Below are 24,727 nucleotides of genomic sequence, written 5' to 3' on the forward strand. Positions count from 1 at the left end.
CCTCTCCTCAGGGACCCTCCTCTGCTCACACGCACGTCCCTGCCCCTTTGGAAAGTGAACCCAGCCTGGGCAAAGCTCTGGGCGCTGTCTCACCTCAGGGAATTCACAGCGCAGCCTGACCCCCCATCACCACAAGGACAGAGCTCGGTGGGGGCCTTGTTGAGAAGAAGCTGGACCAGACAAACAGGGTGGGTCTTGGAGAGGGGAGGTGGTGGCTACAGGAAAGGACTGGGGTGGACACAGGCGACAGACGGCCTGGACGTGAAGGTGTCCAAGATGCAGCACCAGGTAACAGCTCACTTCCGGCCCATTCATTCGTTTATCTTTGGCAGTGTCGGGTCCTAGGTGCAGTGTGCGGGATCTTTTGTTGTGGTGCACCGGCTTCTCTCTAGCTAGGGCGCCCAAGCTGAGTAACTGCATCATGTGGGCTTAGCTGCCCCATGGCACGTGGGACCTTAGTTCCCCGACCAGGGATTGAACCCGTGTCCCCTGCATTGGAAGGCGGACTCTCAACCACTGGGCCACCAGGGAAGTCCCCAGATAGCGGTTTGATCCCTCTGTTCCATGTACCAAGCGTGTGGTCTTAGCTCACATCATGTCTCTGTGTCTTGGTTTCTTCATCTAGATAATAACGTAAAGTAGAAAACTGTTAACCAAAAATAAAATATATTTAAATGAACTGAATTCTTGGAGAAGATTCCTGGGGGTGGTATGAACAAGGCAGGCAGATTTTCACTGGGATGGGCTGGAGCCAGGTTTTATAACATCACTGGAGGGCCTGGGCCCGCCTGTCTCCTAAGTGTCCCCAGGTGCTCCCAGTCCAGTCCTGGGCCTGAGGCGTTCGGTTGATGGATCTATGCACTGAGGCTTGCTTGAGTCATGGAATCATTTTTATTGTCAGTAAGAAACAGTAACACTTTGGAGATGGTCAGCTAGAAAAGAGACTGGTTGTATTAAAAATATAAAGTACAAAACTGTTAACCAAAAATAAAATAAAAGAATATTTAAGAGCTGTTCTGTTAAGTGCTAGGACTTAGAAAATGAAACACACCACAAAAATATAGCTCCTTATATCTAATAAACTGGGTTGTAAAAACACATGCCCAGGATGATGGGGAGATATTCTGGGAGAAGGCATCCTTGGTGGTTCCTTGTGTGGCTAAGAATCCAAACGGGGCGTCGTCACCCAGCACCTGGGTGAGTGGCCCTGGTGATGCTGGGTCTATCACCAGTGACAGTGGGGCCCGGAGCAGCCCACTCTCTCTGTGTGAGTGCAGGCCACTGATGGATGGGCTCCCCTCTCTTTGAGGCATCAATGTCCCACTGCCTGTCTCCAATTCCAGAAACCCCCACCCCCGTCTCCCCAGGCACAGCCGTGGTCAGCAGCATCTCACAGGTCGGTGGACATGGAGTCGGAGGTCGGCTTGCCTTCTTCTGCAGGTTTGCCAGCCAGCTGCATGGGAAAAGAGGATGAACAGACACAGCCCGAGATAGGGTTCCCATGAGCCCCAAAGCAGGGCTCCCCACCCCCCTCAGAAAGGCCCCTGAGCTGACCCCTGCCAGGGCCCACTGGGCCTGAGCGGCTGTGACCTCGGCTGACGTGACAGAAAGGCTGTGCCGTGCAGTGGTGAGAGCACAGGCTTTGCTGTTTCTGGGACCATGTGAACTTGGACGGGTTGCTTACCAAACTTGGTGAGCCCGATAAGGGATAGAGGAAGGTCAAACGGGATCACGTTTGGAAAGGGCCTAGCCTGGGGCCTGACTCCATGCACACTCGCAGGGCACGTGCAATTATTACAGCCTCGGGGTTTGGCTTTAGTGGCATCCTGAGGATCAAACTGCTGGGGTGCCTTCCTTCATCTGGAGCAGACTGACAAGCAACAATGGAGACAGGACTTGGAACGTCAGGGTTTGGAAACTAACTTTTAGATAGGATTCTGCATGTAAGTTGAACAGGAAAGTTCTTCCAAAAGAATTAAAACTTAGTGTTAGCTGCAAGGACAGCTGGCTGCCGTGGCTCTGACAGGAGCAACAGAGGACAACTCAGGCAAAGGACAACTACAGGCCCTGAGTTCCCAGGAGCCCGGCGCCGCCCCTGACACAGTCCTGCCGCCCCGCGGGGCCCATCCTGCTCCGGCGCGCCCCCTGGAGCCCACGAGGAGAACGGCACTCTGGGCCTTTCTGGCCTCCGTCCGCACCCTGGGGGCCCGGCCCCCTCCCTGGAGGGGACCCCAGGCGTAGCACACACACGCACCCCGCACAGGTCCCCGTCCCTGGAGGGGACCCCATGGGTATAACACACGCACGCGCACACCCCGCACAGGTCCCCGTCTCCTCCTCCGCCCGTGAAGCCCTCTTCCCTTCCTCCTCCCACAGCCCGGGGCTCACCATTGTCTTGAAGAACTGGTTCACTTTCTTCCTCTTGAGCGTCTTCTTGTCGCCATCTGACAGATGCAGGAAGGTCTGGCTGAGGCGAGGGGATGCGCTGGCCTCGTCCGTCCCAGGCACGCCGACCACCGAGAGCGTGAGGGCTGCAGGGGAGCCGAGAGCCGCCGTGAGGGGTGGGTGCAGGGAGGGCGACTGGGGGCGCGTGGAGCCAAGGGGGGCAGAGACAGGGTCCCGGGGGAGATCGGCCGCGGGACAGGCGGGAGCCGTGTGCGTCCCAGGGCCGCGGAGGCCGTCCGTCTGCTTCGCGGAGCCCTGCCTGACTCCGCAGACAAGGGCCTGCGTCCTGGTTCCATCAAGGCCTCATCTAAGGTCTTCTGGGCTGGAAACAGGGGGCCCAGGGCTGGGGGGAGGCCCCGGCCACTGGAGCCTTCACTTCTTCATGAGCAGGCCCTCTGCCCACGTCAGGGAGACAGTATGGGCGCACGCGTGTCTACCGACACCGACAACGCGGAGTTCCCTGTGGGGAGAGCCTCTCCGGTCAAGGTGTCACCTGGTGGTTAAGGCTCCCCAGCTTGGAGTCACAAAGGCTGCTCTGATCCTTGGCTTTGGCCTTGGGAATGTGGGGGTAAGAGCACAGAGCTCAAGGGAGTTGTAGGCCTTCTGAGGGGACGAGAGTGGAATGACTGCAGGGGCATCCTGCCCAGGTGCTGGGCACCAGTGGGGGCACCGTTCCTGGGGCCTCCACTACTCAGAGAACGGCCTAAGCGGGAGTGAGACATTCTCCAAGCCTCAGCGTCCTCATCCGTACAGTGGGACTAATCACGCGACCTATGTCACAGGTTTGAGAGGAGGCTTAAAGCAGCGGCCCCCAACCTTTTTGGCACCAGACACCAGTTTCATGGGAGACGCTTTTTCCACGGAGTTTTCAGGGGGAATTGTTCAGGTAGTAACGCAAGTGATGAGAGGTGGCAGATGAAGCTTTACTCACTTGCCTGCCGCTGACCTCCCACTTGCAGCCTGTTTATAACAGGCTGCAGACTGCTTGGGGCTTGGGGACCCCTGGCCGAAATGAAACAACAAAGGAGGGGCATTCGGCACGGAGCCTGGCGCAGAGCGGCTGACACTTGAGACTCGCCACGTGCCAGACAGAGCGCTCTCGAGCTGGCCGCATCCCCAGTTAGGGACCCGGGTCCCCATCTGTGAGTTAGCAAAGGCCTTCTATATGTTGCTGATGTCCTCACCAGACAATGAATGAGTGATGGGGGGAAACTGAAGCATCTGTGCATCGAACACTCTGCAACTGTAAGATGTGATGGCAATTTTTGTTAAGTTCTGGAAATAGTCTTCCAGGCCCCAAAAGGAAACACAGGACTGACAGACTTACCAGGCACAGACTTCCGGTCCCTGGAAGGGCCTGGCTAACTGAGAACCCAGGCCCAGCTGGCGTGACATATGGATTCTCACTGAATCCTGAGGTCCAGAGTGACGGCAGGCCTCTGCCCGCTGCCCCAGCCCTGGGCAGAGCCTCTTTGGATGGCGTCGCCCACTGGCGTACCATGAGCGGGGCCACTTCCTCCGGCGTGCTTAGCTGACATTGCTCTGTGGTTGCGGCTCCCACCCATCCTCACCCCTGGCACCTCTGTACCCCCGTGCTGGTGGTGGAGGGCACATACCTGGGATGGTGGGCATGGACTGACTGGCAAAGCTCATCTGAGAGAGGATGGATGCCCTGGGGGCGACGGCCACGTGCTCCGAAAGGTTGGTGTCACTCATGAACTCATGCTTCCTGGAGAGCTGGACGAATACATCACGCACATGTGTACACACACACACACACACACACACACAGGCTAAGCATGACACAGTTCTAAGCTCTGAAAAATCAGTGGTAAGGGATTGGCATGGCTTCTAGAGGCTCAGCCTAAAGTCCATTTATTCTGTTTTGTGTCATTCTATGTCAATCTACACCATAGGCTGAATTCTTTACAACTGTGGTTGTATACACAGTTACATACTGCACATACTATGCAACTGTGGTGGTGGCATTCATTTAGACTATTGTGTGAATGACACCCCCTGGAATTATGAAACACTGTCTTACCTCCAGCCTTTTCCCCCTGGCAAGAGTAGTCTCTGAGGCCTACTGAGAAGTTTGGGGATGATTCTTTCGTCACTGGAAGGGATCTCAGCTGGCCCCTGCCCTTCTGTCTGGCAGCCCTCCCTTACCAGAACGCTAAATCCCTCTTCCTATTCCAGGCTCCCAGAATGCTTTCAACAAACTTCTCTCTTGGGGGGAAGTTGGGGTTGAACCCAGGGCTGTCTGGCACTAAGTATCATATTAAATAGTTATTAGTTTATAAGACAAAAATTCTCCAAGTCAGGGCAGTGAGAATTTCAGCTCTGCATGCCCCTCTGGGCTCTGGGTCCACGGGAGGAGCTTAGGGGAGTCTGAGATGTCAGTGGTTAGACTGGCCCTGTGGCTGGGGACAGAGAGCTGAGAGGTAGGAACACCTGGGCCAGCCTGGGAGGGTGACTGTCCCACACAGTGGTGGACCAGGAGGCTGCTGCTGCCCACTCTTGCAGAGTCTTGTGAAATGGTAGAAAGGACACAGACTGGGTCAAATTCCACTCTGTCACATCCAGGCTGCTGGGGCACCAGCCAGCATGTCACCTCCCCTCAGATGCCTCATCTGTAACCCCATCTCACTGTGAGGCTGGAGCAAGCCACGTCTCAGAGCCCCCAGCACTGCGCTGGACGTGCAGGGGAGATCTGCCTGTGGCATCAAGAGGACCCTGCCCGGCCACTCACCCGCTTCAGGTCTGACTCCGCTGGCGGCTTCTCGTCTGCGAACACCACACTGCTCCTCTTGGCTCTCTTCTTGGACCTCCGCAGCTTGACCTCAGGCAGAGTGCTCCCTGGGGAGATGGGTTCCTCCTGCTCCACTTTTGGAGTCTTGGGAGGTGCTATTTCCAGGTCGAAGCTGAATGGCAAGAAGGACGGCAGTAGAGACTGCAGTTAGAACTTTAGTGGAACTGTCTTGCAGGGACCCAGGCTGACTGACCTGTCATTACAGGGCCAGGGCGTAGATCAGCTCATCTGGCAGAGGTTGGGGAGCTGCTTAATTTGCAAACACTCCAAATACAGGGTAAAATAAAATGGAAGGCAGTGAGCCATAAGACTGGTGACAGGAAGAGAAAACTGGTTAAAAATATGGATCTGGATTTCAATCTATGCCACTTTTGAGCTGAATGACTTTGGGCAAATCACTCAGCCTCTCTGAGGCATGACTGTCTTTTATTAAATGGGGTGTTTGCAGCAACGTTGCAGAGTAGCCGAGAGATGAGACCCAGGAGCCCTTAGCACAGTCTCCTGGGGAGTGCGCCATCACGGGATCTCGGCAGTGCAGCAGCTGAGCTGGGCTGGGTGGAGCAGAGGGCTCAGGGAGGTGGGAGGGCGGAGACCCCGAGTGGCTGAGCAGGGAGACCTGCACAGAGGTGCGGGCAGGTACAGGAGGAGGAGCTGGGGGAGCGGATGAGGAGCCCAGCTGGCTGGTGGAGACAGCCGCGCGCTATGGGCGAGTTCTGCAGGGCGCTCAGGAAAAGCCACATTCCTCTCCGGGCCTCAGCTGACCCCCTAGCAAGGGCACTGAGCCTTACGGGGTGGCTGCGAGAGTTCTAGGTGAGGGAAGGCTTTGTGAGAGACGGGCAGGAAGGTAGAGCGGAAAGCCCTGGGGCAGAAAAGGCAGAGAGGCTGTGCTGGGGGCTGGGCTGGGGCAGGGCTGCATGGGGCCACCTGGGGCAGGCACTGACCTCTCGGAGGTGGCCTTGCTGGGCGTGCTGCAGTCCGAGTTCAGGGAAGCCATGGAGATGATGGACATCTGCCTGTAGGAGCGCAGCATGGACCGGGGCCGACCCACACGCCTGTCCTCGAAGTCGGGCTGCGGGGGCAGGGGGCGCAGAGCAGGGGGTTAGCAGGCAGGCCTGATGTTGGGGCGGGGCACTGGGGTGAGGTGCCCTCCACAGTCCTGCTGCCTTTCTCCTCCACCTGGGCGGGTGGAGCTGTGGGCAGAGCAGCGCATGAGGACAGAAACTTTCTGGGTGGCTGAGCCTCTGGGTGGTTTAATAAAGAGTTCGTCAGGCCTTTACTGCTGGTTCCTGATAGGTGATGTCCAAATCCTTACAATTTCCCCTCTGACACGAATGTCTCTGTTTTCCACCCCTTTTACACTGAGGGGGGGAAACAGGATGGGGGCTGGCCAGACAGACCAACCTTGTGATTACAGGGCTGGTTCTCCAAGCCAGATAATGTCAGCTCGGCATCTGGGGAGAGAAGGGGAACTGGAGATGGATTTCAGTTACATGGCCCAGGATTCATTCAGTCATGCCTATGTAATGAAGCCCTAATAAAAACTCCAGACCCTTAGGCTAAGGTGAGCTTTCCTAGCTAGTAATCAAACATGGATGTCCCAACAGGATAAATATTGACTATGGCCCTTGACTGTGTGGGTCATAACAAACTATGGAAAATTTTTAAAGAGATGGGATATCAAACCACCTGACCTGCCTCCTGAGAAATCTGTATGCAGGTCAAGAAGCAACAGTTAGAACTGGACATGGAACAACAGACTGGTTCCCAATCAGGAAAGGAGTATGTCAAGGCTGTATATTGTCATCCTGCCTATTTAACTTATATGCAGAGTACACAGAGTACATCATGAGAAATGCTGGGCTGGAAGAAGCACAAGCTGGGGAATAAAGATTGCCAGGAGAAATATCAATAACCTCAGATATGCAGATGACACCACCCTTATGGCAGAAAGTGAAGAAGAACTAAAGAGCCTCTTGATGAAAGTGAAAGAGGAGAGTGAAAAAGTTGGCTTAAAACTCAACATCCAGAAAACTAAGATCATGGCATCCGGTCCCATCACTTCATGGCAAATAGATGGAGAAACAATGGAAACAGCGAGAGACTTTATTTTGGGGGGCTCCAAAATCACTGCAGATGGTGACTGTGGCCATGAAATTAAAAGACGCTTGCTCCTTGGAAGAAAAGTTATGACCAACCTAGACAGCATTTTAAAAAGCAGAGACATTACTTTGCCAACAAAGGTCCGTCTAGTCAAAGCTTTGGTTTTTCCAGTAGTCACGTATGGATGTTAGAATTGGACTATAAAGAAAGCTGAGCACCAAAGAATTGATGCTTCTGAACTGTGGTGTTGGAGGATTCGGGATTCAGTTCAGTTCAGTCGCTCAGTCGTGTCCAACTCTGTGCAACTGCTGAAATGCAGCACACCAGGCCTCCCTGTCCGTCACCATCTCCCGGAGTTTGCTCAAACTCATGTCCATTGAGTCGATGACGACATCCAACCATCTCATCCTCTGTCGTCCCCTTCTCCTCCTGCCTTCAATCTTTCCCAGCATCAGGGTCTTTCCCAATGAGTTGGTTCTTTGCATCAGGTGGCCAAAGTACTGGAGTTTCAGCTTCAACATCAGTCCTTCCAATGAATATTCAGGGTTGATTTCCTTTAGGATGGACTGGTTTGATCTCCTTGCTGTCCAAGGGACTCTCAAGAGTCTTTTCCAACACCACAGTTCAAAAGCATCAATTCTTTGGTGCTCAGCCTTCTTTTTGGTCCAACTCTCATCTCTCTACATGACTACTGGAAAAACCATAGCTGTAACTAGATGGATCTTTGCTGGCAAAGTGATATCTCTGCTTTTCAATAGGCTGTCTAGGTTGGTCATAACCTTTCTTCCAAGGAGAAAGCATCTTTTAATTTCATGACTGCAGTCACCCTCTGCAGTGATTTTGGAACCCAAGAAAATAACATCTGTCACTGTTTCCATTGTTTCTCCATCTATTTGCCATGAAGTGATGGGACAGGATCTTAGTTTTTTGAATGTTGAGTTTTAAGCCAGCTTTTTCACTCTCCTCTTTCAGCTTCATCAAGAGGCTCTTAAGTTCCTCTTCACTTTTTGGCCATTAGAGTGGTGTCATCTGCACATCTGAGATTATGGATAACCTATGTATAGTCTTTGGTGTAATTTAAATCATTGCTAGATTACTTATAATATCCAATACAATGTAAATGCTATATTAGTAGTTGTAAATATAAACATGAGGTTAATAGTTGTCAGCATAGCAGATTCAAATTTTGATTTTTGGAACTTTCTGGATTCTTTTCCTCAAATATTTTTGATCCTCCCTTGGTTAAATCTGCAAATAGAGAACCCATGGATATGGAGGGAGGGCTACTTCTTGAGTTGTGTGAAATTATCAGACCTGAAGGGGTGGTGAGAATCTCCAAACCTATAACCAGCTAGTCAGAGGTGCAGGGAACCCTAGTGTCTTGGTGAGGGTGTCTTGTGAAGGACTCTGCCCATAACCTAAGTATGTGGCCTAAGTCTGGGTGGTTGCAATCAGAACTGCATTGGGTATCACACAGTGTTGGAAAACGCAGCCTGTGTCATGGAAAAACTGCTGGCGTGAAGACAAGAGACCTGAGTTCACCTGTGTGCTTTCTAGTATCTCACTTCCTGTCTCTGGGCCTCAGTTTTCCCATCTGTAAAATCAGAGGGTTGGACCAGATGGCCTCTGAGAGACTACACAGCCTTGACATTTTATGATGATACTTTCTGGAGAAGAGATAAAAGAAGAGGTTCTGTGAGCACCAGGCTAATGGCCTCTTGAGGAGACAGAGCTTGTCAGTGGCCAAAAGTGCAGGCTTTGGAGGCCATCAGAGCCAGGTGCAAACTCTGAGCCTCACTTACTTGCTCTATGTTGTTGTCATTAGTCACTAAGCCCGACCCTTTGCAGCCCCGTGGACTGTAGCCCACCAGGCTCTTCTGTCCGTGACATTTCTCAGGCAAGAACACTGAAGTGGGCTGTCATTTCTTTCTCCAGGGGATATCCTGACCTAGGGATGGAACGCGCATCTCCCGCTTGGCACGTGGATTCTTTACCACTCAGCCACCTGTGAAGCCCCATTTGTTATATAGCCTCTAGCAAGTCACTTAACGCCTTGGAATCTTGAGAATAGACACCAGGCTTTAAGAACCACTCCCAAGCTTGTTGTGAAGCCTAAATGATCTAAGTGCTTAGATCAGATCAGCATATAGTAAGTTGGTGCTTCATCAGTGTTGCTTTTATTATTAGCACAATCTCTTGATTGTTCAGGACTCAATTTATAACTGGCATTTATCTGAGATGACGTTTAAGGGACCAAGTTTCCGGAAGGTTCTCTGGATTGGCTGTGGCACTGCTGGTTCTCAGGTCCCTCTCAAGGGCAGGCACCTTTGCTCTGGTCTCTTCACCCTCCCTGCCCCACCCCACCCATCTCACCCTCCCTGGCCTTGGGGACCAGCCGTACCATCTCTCTGACACCATATTCCTTTTCCACCTTCACTTTCAGGTTCTTGAAACATTCCTCCATCCGGTCGTGGAAGGGCCGCAGATTTTCTGACACTCTTCTCTCGTGGATCTTAATGCCAGCTCCCAGGAAAGGGATCTGAGGAGAAAAGTGGTAAATGATGAGCCAGAGGTTGGCCACTTGGCTTCAGGGAGGGCGCTGAAGTCAAGTCCACCTGCTGAGACTGCTGAGGGCTGTAGGGTCTCGACAACCTTTAGCTGGGGTCACCAACCCTGGGAAATGGGAAAATTGCATCCCTGAGGTTTGAAAGACCTCTGACTGTCTTGTCATGGAAGGGTTGCACCCTCTCCTCCCTGCCCCTCCCGTTAGTGGCTGCATGCTAGGGAAAGTTGGCATCTGGTGAGGAGCAGAGTGTGAGACCAGAGGAGTGGGGTCTCTGTTGCTTTGACTTAAACCCTTGTCCAAGAAGTTCTCGGAGATGCAAAAAGGAGAGTGTGACTGTTCAGAGACTGGGAGATAGGAGAAGGGAAGGGCTGAACAGAAAAGGCGTGGGCACAACCGGGTCTTACAACATGTATCCAGTGATAAGACCAAAGAAAGATAGCCGAGTGTTAATATCATGGAGCTAATGAGCCAATAGGGAATTTTTAAAGTGAAAGTTAGTCACTCAATGATGTCCAACTCTTTGCGACCCCATGGACTGTAGCCCACCAGGCTCCTGTGTCCATGGAATTCTCCAGGCAAGAATACTGCAGTGGGTTGCCATGCCCTTCTCCAGGGGATCTTCCTGACCCAGGGATTGAACCCAGGTTTGCTGCATTGTAGGCAGATTCTTAACCATCTGAGCCACCAGGGAATGGAATATTTTTAAAGTGATGTAGAAGTCCTGGGAAGATGAGGGGAAGAGAGGACTCATGAGGCAGTCAAGCCCTTACTTATCAGCAGAGGAGGCCAATCCACACTGCGTGAGTGGTAGATCCAAGGACAGAAGCCAGGCCACAGTGGCTGCTGTAAGCTGAGAACAGCTGAAAAACTTAGCAGTATGATCTCAGGGAAGCATAATGAGGACTGCAAGGAGTACAATACAGATCACTTCGGAGAAAAACAATGTTTTGATGATGATGACCCAAAGACATTTCTGCCTCCTTCTCTTGGAGTGCTCCCCCAAATGGCAAAGTAAAGGAGAAACTGAAATTCAGTAAGACCAGGAGACACCTATGAACCTGGCCCAAAACACGTCAGGTGGAAGGTGGATGGAGGATGGTAACTGACCTTCCAGGACAGAGGAGGAGATGTGGTAAGAGGACAATCTGCCTCTGGGAAGCCAGGAAAGGCTCAGGGGTTAGAGGCACCTGGTATCTCAGAAAAGCTAGAGTGAGTTGAGAGGCTGAAAACAGGGATGGATTGAAATTCTGTGACAGGAGCAGCTGGATGACCAGGTACCTGCAGTTTCATCTGGTAGCGTGTTATATTTTCTCATTTCTTCAAGAAGCAGGAGCTTACCTCTAGAATAATTAGAACAAAGAGCATTGAGCTAAGGGGTACCAGGCACAACAGAGGGCAAGGATGAGGAGTCAGACAGGAAACAGGGGGTTGAGGAAAAGTCTGCATAATGATAAAAGCAAGACCTTCATTTTTGTCTCCAATTGCCAGCAGCACAGAAGCCAGGAGTTGCTTTGCAGGCAATAGCTCAAAGCATCTGTCCTGGAGAAAGTGAACAGCCCGGACGTGTGTGGATTACTCAGTTACCGTATGTAATGCCATCCAGGCGACAAGACCTTCTCTCATGCCCACAGATATTCATTCATTCAGCTTTTTACTGCCCCCACTCTTAACTAGGAACAGATTGCCAAGGATCACCAGGTATTGAAGGAAACTCTCCAGTGTGAAAGACAGTGATCAGAAACAAAAGACAGGAAAGCAAGCAAACACGGAAGAGGAAGGAAAGAAGTGGGGGAGAAGGGAGGAAAGGAAGCATGAATGGATTAATCCGGAAGAAACAGAGAACCAAGAGAGCCTGCTGCTGCTGCTGAGTCGCTTCAGTCGTGTCCGACTCTGTGCGACCCCATAGACAGCAGCCCACCAGGCTCCCCCGTCCCTGGGATTCTCCAGGCAAGAACACTGGAGTAGGTTGCCACTGCCTTCTCCGAAGAGAGCCTAAGAAAACATTATTTAAAAAAATAATTAATGTACAAATTAAGAAAAGATTTTCTATCCATGAAACAAGAAAATTTTATTTAAAAAGAAAGGAATGATAATGGAACTATTGCATAAAACCTACTGAGATAGTGTTGTAAGTGGTGATAAATGTATAGTTTTAATTTTATTAATACATTTTAGAAAAGATAGAAAATCAATTAGCTAAGCATCCATCCCAAGATATCAGTACAAGAGCAGCAAATTAAACACAAAAGGGGCAAAAGGAAGGAAATAATAAAAGTAAGAGTGAACATGAATGAAAAAGAAAACAAACTGACATGACAGAGGATTGACAAGTCCAAAAGTTGGTTCTTTAATAGACGACACTGATAAACCCCTTATAGGGCTAATCAAGAATATACCAGCAGGTACCAATAACCAACATCAAAATTTTAAAAAGGAGTGTCACTGTAAGAAGTATAAGCATTATAAAAAGTCATAAGAGGATATTATAATAACATTTATGTCAATAAATTTAATAGTTGGATAAAATGGACAAATTGTTAGAAAAATACCACTTACCAAAAAGGACACAAAAGAAACAGGAAATCTGTGTACTTTAAAACATTCTTGGCCTGTGTGACTTCGCAGACAAATTCTAGCAAACATTTAGGGGATAAATAAATGCCAATTTTATAGAGACTCTTCAGAAAGGATTTTACATGTGGAATGATTTTCAACTTACTTCTTGAGACCAGGATAACTGTTATAAAAATTTAAGAATATTATTAGAAAGGAAAATTATAGGTTATTATCTCTTTTGAGCATAGATTCAAAAATCCTGAAGAACATATTTTCAAATAGAATCTGGCAATAAATAAAAATGATAATACATTATAACCAACTGGGATTTATGTCATTCATGCAAGGTTGGTTTAATATTCCAAAATCAACCAAAATAATTCACTGAATTAGCAGGATAATGAAGAAAAAAATATGAGTATCTCAATAGATACATAAAAGGTATTTGATAAAGTAAAAGCCCATTCATGACAAAGCAGCAAACCAGGCATACAGTGGGACGTCGTCTTTAAAACACCGCACTCGGCGAGATACTGACTGTCGCCCTGATGCGGGAGACAGATGTCCTCCCTCTTCTTACGCTCATCAGTGCAAAGAGTGAGAAAAATAACTAAACCGTACAAGACTGGGACAGAATGAGTGAAACATTTTATATTAGAGATGACATGACTGTATCTGTAAAACATCAAAAAGAATGTACAAACAATTTGACTTACTAAGTGAACTTAGTAGGATTACTGGATACAATATAAACATGTTAAAAAAAATGTAATTATACTGACAAACAGAAAAAAGTTTAAAAGCAATACTATTTATAATAGTTAAAGATATCAAATCCCTAAAAACAAGTCTAATAAAAATGTGAAATATTTTTACTATGAAAACGACAAAACTTGCTGAGTGAAATTAAAGAGCTAAAGAAAAGGGCAGAGATCCCATGTTCGTGTATTCGAAGAGTCACTATCATGAAGACAAAAATTCTCCTCAAATTAATTTATATGTTTAACATATTTTAATCAAAATCTCTGTGTTTTAGGGGTGTTTAAAATGTGGCAAGCTGATTAAAAAATTTATATGGAAATATGAAGGATAAGAAAGAGCAAGACAAATTTGAAAAAGAAATTGAAGTTCTCACCACTAGATCTCAAGACCGACTCTACAGCTATAGTAATGAGAGTGGCATTGGTGTAAGGATGGACAGACAGACGGATGGGACAGAACAGAAGGTCCAGAGACAGATGGACACACATGTGATCGCTGTTGTCAGAGTGGGGGGAATAACAGTCTTCTCAACAAGTGGCGCTGGAGGGGTTAGAAATCCGTGCAGAAGACTAAGAAGGCCCTTACTGTATGTCAGTCACATCAGTCACATACGGAAGAGCCCAGCATGAAACCATGAAATGTCCCCATAAACACAGGGGAAGGTCGTCATGACCTTGGGGTGCTCAGTTTTCAAGTGGACACAAAAGTGATAATTATTAAAAATTTCATGAATTGGAGCTCATGAAAGCCACAAACTGCTCTTCTTCAAAAATACATTTAGAAAGCAAACAGACAAGCCACAGACCAAACAAAGATACTCACAATGTGTCAAACTACAGTATGTCAAATGCATATATTTGACAAAGAACTCATATCTAGAATATATATGAACTGTTCTGAATTATTAACAAAAGACAATTCAGTTAATAACATAAGTAAAAGATTTGAACAAACATTTCACAGAAAGGTTATTCAATTAGCCAGTAAACACAGGAAAATGCGATGAATGCCATTGCTCGTGAAAGGAAATGCAAATTGAAACTAAACCGAGATGCCCTCACAACACTGGGAAGACTAAAGCTAAAGAATCCCAGAGTGCTGTGTCAGTAGAGTGTGGAGCGATTCGGGCTCCCAGAAGTCGTTGGTGGGAGTGTAAACTGGCTCAGCAACTTTGGAAACTGTGTCTTGGCATCCAGTCAGACTACAGATGAACGCATAACCCAGCACGCGCACTGCTGGCCTGAGGCTGAGGGCGCTGAGCACCGCTGCTCACCGACAGACCAGCGAGAGTGCTCGCACCACGGTCTGCGCCGCACAAAGCCGGAGGACAGCCGCCCTCAGGAGGAGGCTGGACACACACACAGCGAGGGGCTGCTACGTTGTGACAGGCACACAATGGCGAACCTTGGAAACAAGAAAGAAAGCTTCTCTTGCAGGCAACAGCCTGGATGGATCTCACAGACATTACACTGAAAAAAAAGCAGCCAGACACACAGCAACATACTGTATAATACCATTTTTATGATGTTCAGAAACAGGCAAAGTTTCAGAAGTTTGGCATTATCTATTAAAACCAGCTGAGCGCTGAAGAATTGATGCTTTTGAGCTGTGGTGTTGGAGAAGACTCTTGAGAGTCGCTTGGACTGCAAGGAGATCCAACCAGTCCTTCCTAAAGGAGATCAGTCCTGGGTGTTCATTGCAAGGACTGATGCTGAAGCTGAAACTTCAATACTTTGGCCACCTGATGCGAAGAACAGACTCACTGGTAAAGACCCTGATGCTGGGAAAGACTGAAGGCAGGAAGAGAAGGGGATGACAGAGGATGAGATGGTCCGACAGCATCACTGACTCAACGGACATGAGCTTGGGTAGACTCCAGGAGTTGGTGAAGGACAGGGAGGCCTGGCGTGCTGCAGTCCACGGGTCACAGAGTCAGACACGACTGATCAACTGAACTGAACTGAACTGATTAAAGCCAGATATTCTCATACATTATAACCAAGCAACTCCATAGCTAGGTATATACCTGACAGAAATTGAGCATGTGTGTGCTAAAAAGATACATACGAAGCTGTTCAGAACAGAACTACTTGAGATAGCCTCAAACTGAAATCACCCCAAATCTCCATCAGTTAAAAAATAAAACAAAGCAAAATTTTATGGCATAGTTATACAGTCCAGCTGCATAGACTATTATACATCAATAAAAATGAATAAATAATGGTCTTGTATAATAAAATTAATCAATTTAAAAACATAACTTTAAACAAAATGTTAGACACAGAGGAATGCATACTGTGTGATTCCATTTATATAGAGGTCAAAAATAAAGAAAAGTTTAGAAATGAGTGCTTGGATGGTTAAAAAAATACTGTTAAAAAGTGAGTAAATGGTGATAGTAAAGGCAGGATAATGGTCAACCTTGGGGAGAGCTGTCAGTGACCACAGGAAGGCACAAGAGAGGCATCTGTGTGCGAGAGGAATTCTGGGTCTTCATCTGGGGGTGGCCACATGGGTGTACACTGTGATAAATCCACGTGCCGTGTATTTTTGTCATGTCTACTTCTCTGCGTGTAATGCTTCATAACCTGTTTACAAGAAGGATGTACTATAGACATCTTTCCACGCCGCTAGAGAAAAATCTTTACAAAGCAAACAATTAGGAAGCGATCCATCTTGAAATCCATGAAATCTTTAACCCATCATATCCTGTGCGCTTCTAGCTCCTGTTGTGTTGCTAGAGGTACGGGTATAGCTCCCTTTGAATTCTAAGGATCTTGTGTTTTGAGAAAATCCAAAGTGAATCTGGCTTAGCCAAACCAAGAGCCAATCTATAATTAAGCTTCAAGAGGAGAGGCAGGGAGTGGGTCCAAGCCTGGCACACAGTTGGAGCTCAATATATATAAGTTGCAAGAATGAATGGAAAGAAATGAAGGAGGAGGAACTAATCTGCTGTGTGCAATGTTAGAAAGGCCACCCTCACCCTGAGCAGGGCAGCGTCGCTTGAGAATTTAGGATGCCAGCCTCTGAGTGGGAGGGACGTGGTCCAGGGCAATCCTCCTTGGTGGGCTTCCGTCAGCAGTGTGGCAGAGAGGGCGGGGTTGGTGCTAAGGGGAGGGCATGCGCTCTCCACTAGGGGGCGCTGTTGGAGGATGCCTAGCCAAGGGCTCTGAGAGGCTGTAACATCCAATACATGCTTTTAGTCTCCTTTCTTTGCTTGTGGTGCCCTTTACTAATGGAAAGATTTTGGAAAACTTTCCTTAGAAGGCACAGCCTGGTATCAGCCACACTGTGGGGCCACAGTCCAGTCCATACCTCGGGTGCAGCGGATACGGCCCAGAGGGTCCCCTCCCTGGGGATAAGGCACGCCCAGCAGCGAGGCCAGGGCAGTGACATGGATGGAGAATGAGGCCCGACAACCAGACACATTTGTGTGGCATTTTCGCCCTCCTTGGGGTGCCCCAGAAAGGACGGAAGCAGGAAACCAACCAAGGTTGAGACTCCCTGCTTCCCAAGCTGGGCAGGGGGAGGGTGGGCATCATTACTTGAGCATTAAAGGACATGGTGGCCTCAAAAGCTGGGGCCCTTGGGAATGACAAGAGGCCCAAGGTAAGGAGGGAGAGAAAGTTGCAGACACAGAGAATGCACTCAGGAGAGGGCACTGCACAGCCCCTGGCGGTTCATTTTTAAGGCCTCGCTTTTCATAAATTGGCAGAGGCAGAGAAGGACCTGAATTAGGAATTTTTATTTTAAGAAAAGAGGCTGCACCCAATGCTTCGCATTCCTGATTTCCCTGGAGTCACAAAAACTCCCCACCACAGCTCGCCTTTCTTTGCGCTGTGACTGGCAAGAAGGGAGGGCTGGCCGTGATCGAAGCCCCCCAGTGCGCCCTCTGGAGCCCACCCTGGGTCCTGGGGGCTGGGCGGGCCTGGAGAGCAGGGACGTGTTGGGAGGGGGTGCTGCAGGCCCAGGCTGGGAGCCTGGTCCTCTGATCACCCCTGGGGAGGGGTCTGTGGATCGTTTCTTCTCCAGGGAGTGGGAGATGGAGGGAGAGAAAACCCAGGAGAGGGAGCCGAGAAAGAGCAGAGAAGGAGGGAGGGCAGTGGAGAGAGAAGCAGAAGGGAAGCGAAGCCAGGAGTGAGGTGTGAGGGGGAGCAGAGAGGGCCCGAGTAGAGAGGGAAGGGGAGCAGAGAGCAGTTGGGAGAGAAATAGAGGGCGGTGCAGAGTGAGACACAGAGGAGACGCGGAGGGAAGGGACGGAGGGACAGGGTGCAGGGAGGGGACAGACAGACGAAAGACACGCAGGGAGCTGGGGGGGGTTGCAGGAAGAACAGTCTGTCCGAGGCCTGGGGCTGGACTGCCAGGGGCTGACCAGCTTGTGTGGAGGGCAGGCCTTTGACCCCAAACCAACCAAACCAAGGCCTCGATTATGTTTGAAAGCTGTTATCCATCTGAGCATAAACTGCGATAAACTGGGTCAGCCTTAGGAGGAGGGGAGGTGGGAGTGGGGGCTGGAGTCTCCCGGTATCTGATTGGAGGGTGCTGGCTGCAGGGGGTGGTGGTGGGAGGTGTGGGGGAGCCTGGATTTCATCTCGGCCCCACTGGGAGAGGCCACCTCCTGAATTCAGCTCCCCACAGAGCAGGCCCAGCAACGCACACAGCGCAGCACGCCTGCAGAGCGCCAGGCGGCATCCCAAGGCAACGCCCCGAATCCACTCCCAGGATGTGCCCACTCAGGTGAAGACAGTCAGAAGAAAGGTCCAAAGCCAAGGGCAGGACAACAAGGAAAGCTAGGCTATGGCCGCCAGGGGCCGGCGGAGGGCAGGCCGGCCAGCAGGGCAGAGGAGGGTGCAGGGCCGGGCCCCCAGCCCAGCTCTGCGGTACCTGCCAGGCGATCAGGTCCTTGAGGCGCGTCAGCTTGTCCTGGTCCTCTGGGTGCTCCCGGGTGTACTCTTCAGTGAAGAAGGCCTGGGGGGACAGACCGGACATTGGGGGTTTCCTGTGCCTTTGGTGAACCCCACCCCCCATCTCTCTGGCTGGGAGAGGATTCCATTTGAAAGGGGCAGGAGTGAGGCCATTGCTATGTAGATGGGCAACAGTCAGGGAACTCGGGGATTCTTGTCTCCTATTCCCAGGGCTCAGATCAATAGCCACTGGGAAAGGGTCACAAACCCCAGGGAAACAGTTGTTAAATGGGGGGTGGGGACGGTCTCCGACCAGTAGCATCACCACTGAACAAACCCCACCCAGGCTGACTGAATCAGAACCTCTGGTGTGGGGATGGGCTGGGGGCACCCATGTGTGCAGGGGCTTCCACTGCAGTTCAGTGCATCGTCCCCCAGGAAGAACCTCAGTAAGGAGTTTCGCCCGACCGGCTTTCCGGCTCGCCTCGCTGTGGTGTGCACCTCGGCAGCCCAGCTGTTTCTGGGCTCCCGTGCTCAGTATGTGCACAAGCATACAGACGCGTCTTATCACCCTCAAGCGTGTACAGAGGGTTACCAGTGAGGGCTGTGTGGGGTGTCCCAGGGTAACTGGAAGGACTGCCTGGAATTACTGTCCCTGAATTACACTAGAGTGTCGTATTCCTAGTCTTACCTCAATGGATGATACAGAAAAGTTAATAAGAAATTCATCATGAGATTTTTGAGAATGAGTTGACCATTTCTCCCTCAGCATCCCATTAATGTGTGGCTTAGGTGAAAATCAAAGAAGTGCTGGGAAAACCTGTGCCCCCACCCCCACCCCATCCCCGCTTACTGAGTAATTATTTTCCTCCAGTGGAAAATGTGACTTTTATAACCGATGACCTTTCCCTATGAGGCTCAAAAATGAAATCTGTGGCCGAAACGTGTGGGGATTTCTAGAGGGACCTTATGACCAGAATATCTAGATAATAACTCCCTCTTTGGAGTTGATCTCCCATCCCTTCTGGATTTTCACAGACTCTGGGTTTCACTTCTTCCCCTTTGTAGAGGTCATTTCCATCATCTGTAGAGGAGATGGCTTTTCACAAGTGGCGTGGACTTTGATTGGTGGATCCTGACTTTCATGGTCTGGATTATGGTCATCCCAGAGTCTTTCTTTGGCAGAGGCACCTGGATGTGCCCAGCGGGATAAGGGACCTCTATGACCGCTGCTCCTTCCTGCACCACACAGAGCATGGCCTCGAGGGAGGGAAGGAGATGAGGGTCAGGCTGTAGGAACTCTGGGAGGGGCATGAGGTCCGAACCACCTGCAGTGTCCTTCTGAGGGACAGACAGCTGCATGAGGTGAGTGGCCGCAGCTGTCTGCCCGGGACCCTCCTGCCAAGGCTCTGTCCCTTCCAAGAGAGGGGAACCCTCACCTTCTCGTACTTGGCGAACCCTCCCATGACAGCAGGGTCCACGATCCCATTCAGGAGCATGGAGAGCGGGTTAATGGGGAGGGTCTCGTCACTCTGATACTGGTTTATCATCATCAGGATCTTCTCATTGGCGGTGGACATGGTTTCGATGGCATTCTCCAGAGGGCTAATTGTGGTCTGTTGAAAACAAGATCACCAAGAAGAAAGGGCCTGAGCAGGCTGCTTTAAAAACAGGTTTAATTATTGGGATTGATTTCCTTTGGGGTTGGAATTCAAATGAAGCAACGTTCCCCAAAGGGCTGTAGCAGGCTCCCATGGTAATTATTGAGCCCGGGGGGCTGTCTGCTGTCTGGGGAAGTGACAAGCTGAATATCTGCTTAGTGAGAAAAAGATTTCCTTGGGGAAATGAAGTAGGCAGTGGCAGGCACTCTTTGGGGTTTCAGTGGTTGGATGTGCTCCAAGGAGGCTTTTTGTTCTTATTACCTGGTGAGAGACACTCCCATCCAACCCATCTGGTACTGGATGTGCACCTACCATGTGTGAGCCCTGAGCTGGAGATGAGAGCCGCTGATGATACACTCACCAGCCTGGCCCACATCAGGTCCTGAGACTTGTTATATGCGGGGTCACTGCTCCAATGTAGGCTTCATTTAGTTGGGAGATAAAACTAAACACCCTTTCAATACCTCTTAAAAAGCAAGAGAAATAGAATGCTGAGCTTCCCAGGTGGCACAGTGGTAAAGAATCTGCCTGCCACTTCAGGAGACACAAGAGACAAGGGTTCAATCCTGGGGTCAGGAAGATCCTTTGGAGGAGGAAAGGGCAACCCACTCCAGTATTCTCGGCCTGGGAAATCCCACGGACAGAGGAGCTTGGCGGGCTACAGTCCACAGGGTCTCCAAGTCAGACACCACCGAAGGACTGAACACAGCGCAGCAAACAGAATGGCATTAGGTGCTAACTGGCAAAACCGTGGTTCCCACGAGCATAGGATCTAGACAAAACAGTAAATAAGAAGTCTTCAGACTTTCTCTGTGACAGAGCCAGATGCTGTCTGTGGCAACAACTCAACACCATCATTGTAGGAAGAAACTAGTGTGAGAATCAGTGAGAGTCTTTGTTCCATGAAACTACTTACCAAAATAAATGCAGGTGGGATCTGGTTCATAGGCCATAGCTTCCTGACCCTGAACTAAACTAAGCAAATTAAAAATGAGCGCAAATCTCAGCCAGTTTTTCTATCTGTGTGACCTTGGGCAAGTTTCCTAAACTTTCCGAGCCTCAGTTGACTTTTTGGTAAAATGAGAAGAAAATCTACTTCAGAAGGTAGCTGATGGCTGTTATTATTACCTCTTGTAGACATTAGGACAAGGCACAGCATCTGTCCTAAGAAGGGAAGACTCACTGGCAGGGCGGGTCGGGGCTGGGGGGAATGGTCAGGAAGCCTGAGAAACGTTCCTGAAGGAGGGGGCCCTAAGTGTTGCTGTCTGTTGAAATGGTGGTGTTAGCGGGCCTGCCTATGAGTGCACAGCGAAGAGTAGCTGAGATAACATGACACTTGACTCACAGCAGCGCTCTTTACAAGGTGCATCGGCTAGTTACCGTCACTGTGACTGTACGAGGGGGCAAACCCGGCATTCACAGCCTTGTTCTTGGTCATCTTTTTAAACTATTTCCCTAAATCCCTGGGAAATCCTAGCCTCCTCACCCACTTTCCTGGTCTCTGGGCATTTCTGAAGATGGCTGTCTCTTCAAAGGTCCTGCGAGTAGGCTGTCCCTGTGTGTCATGGTCACTCTGCACACGCACACACACATGTGCATGCACACGCACACGCGCACACACACGGGAGTGGGAGGGGAAGGCTGCTCAGCCTGGTGGGGGCAGCAGCCCATGTTCTACAAGCTGCAACCCATGGCCCAGTGTCTGTCTTAGGAATCCTCTGAGCTGCATGATAGAAGCATTATTATTACAACTTAACACTGACCACTGGGGCAGTTCAAGTTCCATCTTCGGGCTTTAGCTTTTTCATAAGCAAAATAATTCCAATGGACGGAAACTAGGGATGTGTTTGCACATTGGAGATCTGTAGGTCAAACTGGGACTGGGTCTGTCATTTAGCCAGCACATGGGTTCTAAAGTTTTTAGAAATTAATTCAGCCTGAAAGAGTTTGCTGCAGCTTCTCCCACTGCCTGTTGTCTTAATGTGACCATTTCACATATTTACAGTATCTTCTTGATCTCTGAAGGTATTCAGATTTGTAGCTCTTGGATTAAATGACTTTCAGTGTCTTTCAGCTTGGAAACTCCATAGTTTTATCTTTTTTTTTTTTTTTTTTTTTGGCCACACTGTGTCTTGTGGGATTTTAGTTCCATGACCAGGAATTGAACCTGGGCCCTTGGCAGTGAAGGGTGGACAGCCAGAGAATTCCCATGAAATTCCATAGTTTTTTTCATGTCTATTTTACAGATGATGAAAACTATGGCCAGAGATATGCTGTGTTTGTCCAACATCATATAGCCTCTTAATAACTAGGTTGAATTTGGCTCCCTGACCCCCAGCTCAGAACTTCTTGTAAAGATTAAGTATTCTCAGGACCAAGAACAAGGAAAGAACTCTCAATAAGCAATCCCATCAGAAAACACCTCTCTGTACAAACTGTACTATAGTCATGACAGTTCATGAAAGAAACCACCAAGAACAAGATACAAACTCTATAACACAAAAACAAATGTCTGGAGAGGAATTCACTCAGCAGGCATGAAATTTTTGTGTCTAAAACATCCTTAATTCTCAGTAACTCAACTGAGAGAGGTTAATAGAGATAAATTTCCTCTGGTCAACTTTTTGGAGGCTTTCCCAACCACTTCTGTCAGGGGGGGATCAGTCAAAGTTGACTATTTCCTTCCTAATTTCAGAATCATGAGTTCATAAAGTAAAGGAACCACTTCAGATATTATAGGCTTCTGCATATTAACTGAGTGACGGGTTGATGAATTTACTTAATAACTATTCTTGAGCACCAATTTTGTGTCTGGGACTATTCTTTGCACTCAAGAGATATGGCCAGGAACAAAATGGACAAAAACCTGTCTTCCTGGAGCTCACAGCCTAGTGGAGCTTATATTCTAATGTTACTATATGTAAAATTATAGACATTAAAAATAAACACACAGGCAAGCTATGTTGTCCATCAGGAGATGAGACGCCCTGGCAGAGGGGCCGGGGCACGTGGGGAGCGCAGGCAGGGATCCCCTGTTTGCCGACAGCCCCGCGGGGACAGTGACGAACAGAGGCACCTCTCTGAGCCCACCAGAGGAGAGGGCATGGCCAGGGCCAGTGGGTGGAGACCACAGCTTAGTGGAAAGTTTCCAATTCCTAACCTCAAAAATGGGGTTAATCATAACAGCGTACTTCACAGGGTTTTGTGGGATTAAATAGAATAACGCTATAAAGCCCTTGAGACAGCTCCTGGAACACTTGTCTAAGCTTATCATACACCAATGTGTCCCTTGAATAAAGGTCATGTGTCGTTTCTTCCTCTCCAGGGCACTAACTCTGGGGAAGGCTGGGGACACACTGAGGAAGGAGAGAGTGACTCTATTCAGATGCCTGATATGAGCAGTTACAGTCAAACGTCACCTCTTTTATTTAAAAAAAAAAAAATTGTCAGTTGATTTATTTCTGGCCATGCTAGGTGTTAGTTTTAGCACTTTGGATCCTCAGTCACAGTTGTGGCATGTGAACTCTTAGTTGCGGCAGGCATGTGGGATCTAGTTCCCTGACCAGGGATTGAACCCAGGCCCCCCCGCACTGGGAGCATGGAGTCTTAGCCACTGGATGACCGGGGAAGTCTCAAACCTCATCTCTTTTACTAACCTTGAACAATCCACTAGCTCACTCAGTACCTGGGTTTCCTCATCTATAAAACGGAAGAATAATAATATCTACCTTGCAGCCTTGTTGAGGGGTTTAAATGAGGTCACACCTATGAACAGTTTAGCACATGCTCAGTAATGTCTGTTGATGTTATCATCTGTCATTCTATTTTCCTAAGGTCTAGGCCACGCCTGTGTAAAGGCGATTGGAGGGTCACCTGGCTTCTAGGGGTGTGGGCCTTAAGGGCTGAAGGGGGACGGTTTAAATGCTGGTCAAACAGCAGCTGGAAATGTCAGTCAGACCGTGTGCCTCCTGTGCGTGGAGCTCCAGTTCCCCCAGTGGAAAAGCCTGAGACCTCGTGGTGCCTACAAGGTCCTACAGCCCTACAGACTGCTGCTACTCCCCCCTCACTCGTTCTAACTCAGTTGCAAGCTTGTTCTGCCCCAGGGCCTTTGCAGTTGCTGTTCCCTCTGCTAGAAGGGATATTCCCTCTGCTTCTCTTGGGTATTTGCATAGATCACTCCCTCACTTCCTCCAGGCTTTTGCTCAAAAGGCATTTAGCCAGAAGACTTACTCTCTCCATGCTGCTTAAAATAACCCCCATTTATTACCTTTCTCTTTTATTTTTCTCCAGACTAGTTTTCTCCAGCTGACATAGAGTATATTTACTCAGGCTTTTTTAGTGTCTTCACCACTAGAATGTAAGCTTGACTGTAAAATCTCCAGGTGCCTGACATGTGTTAGGAACTCAAACATTTGCTGAATGAATAAGTGAATAAGATATCCTGAATACGCCCCTGCTTCTCAAGTTTCCCTAGTCTTCCCTTTGCATGCTGGGAGCTGCAAGATCCTTAGCTATCTGAGAACATAGAGACCCTGAAGTGAGTTAAGAAGCAAAATACATGTTATATGTGGAGCAAAATACATGGAGTTCATACATTTGCATTGTAGTCAGAGCTTTGCCTCTGCATGATTTCTCCGAGCTTTAGTGTATCCAGCTCTGAAACAAGTTCATAGCCAGATTCTGCAAAGGGGTCCCAAAGAACTGCTGTGGGGGAGGATATGAGGAGCTGAATGTGTCCATGGAGTTCCAGGCCCTCTGCTTCACCTGTACCAGCCACAGAAGCTCCCCGCTCATCAGGTTTATTACTGGATTCTATGGTACCTTTCATTTTCCGGGGAAAAAAGTTATCGGATGCTAAAAATTAAAAGAAGGTAAATTCGATGCTGCTTCAGGTCCCTTCCTGCACTGGAATTCCTGGAGT

General features: G+C 49.2%; 1 protein-coding gene across 2 annotated transcripts in view; it reads right to left on the minus strand.

Moving 5' to 3' along the window:
• Positions 1-872: 872 nt before the first annotated feature.
• DOCK2 (dedicator of cytokinesis 2) overlaps positions 873-24,727 on the minus strand; it is a 456,669-nt gene continuing 432,814 nt past the window's right edge. For both annotated transcript variants that reach the window (XM_070476853.1, XM_070476854.1), the window contains exons 45-52: positions 19,585-19,761; positions 18,126-18,209; positions 9,759-9,896; positions 6,199-6,326; positions 5,198-5,369; positions 4,062-4,182; positions 2,389-2,531; positions 873-1,453 (exon numbers count right to left, since the gene is read on the minus strand). In XM_070476853.1, coding sequence (XP_070332954.1) covers positions 1,391-1,453; positions 2,389-2,531; positions 4,062-4,182; positions 5,198-5,369; positions 6,199-6,326; positions 9,759-9,896; positions 18,126-18,209; positions 19,585-19,761 — 1,026 coding nt within the window. In that variant the 3' untranslated portion in view covers positions 873-1,390. The remainder of the gene's footprint in view (positions 1,454-2,388; positions 2,532-4,061; positions 4,183-5,197; positions 5,370-6,198; positions 6,327-9,758; positions 9,897-18,125; positions 18,210-19,584; positions 19,762-24,727) is intronic.

This window comes from Odocoileus virginianus, chromosome 14, assembly GCF_023699985.2.
Source record: "Odocoileus virginianus isolate 20LAN1187 ecotype Illinois chromosome 14, Ovbor_1.2, whole genome shotgun sequence".
NCBI lineage: Eukaryota > Metazoa > Chordata > Mammalia > Artiodactyla > Cervidae > Odocoileus > Odocoileus virginianus.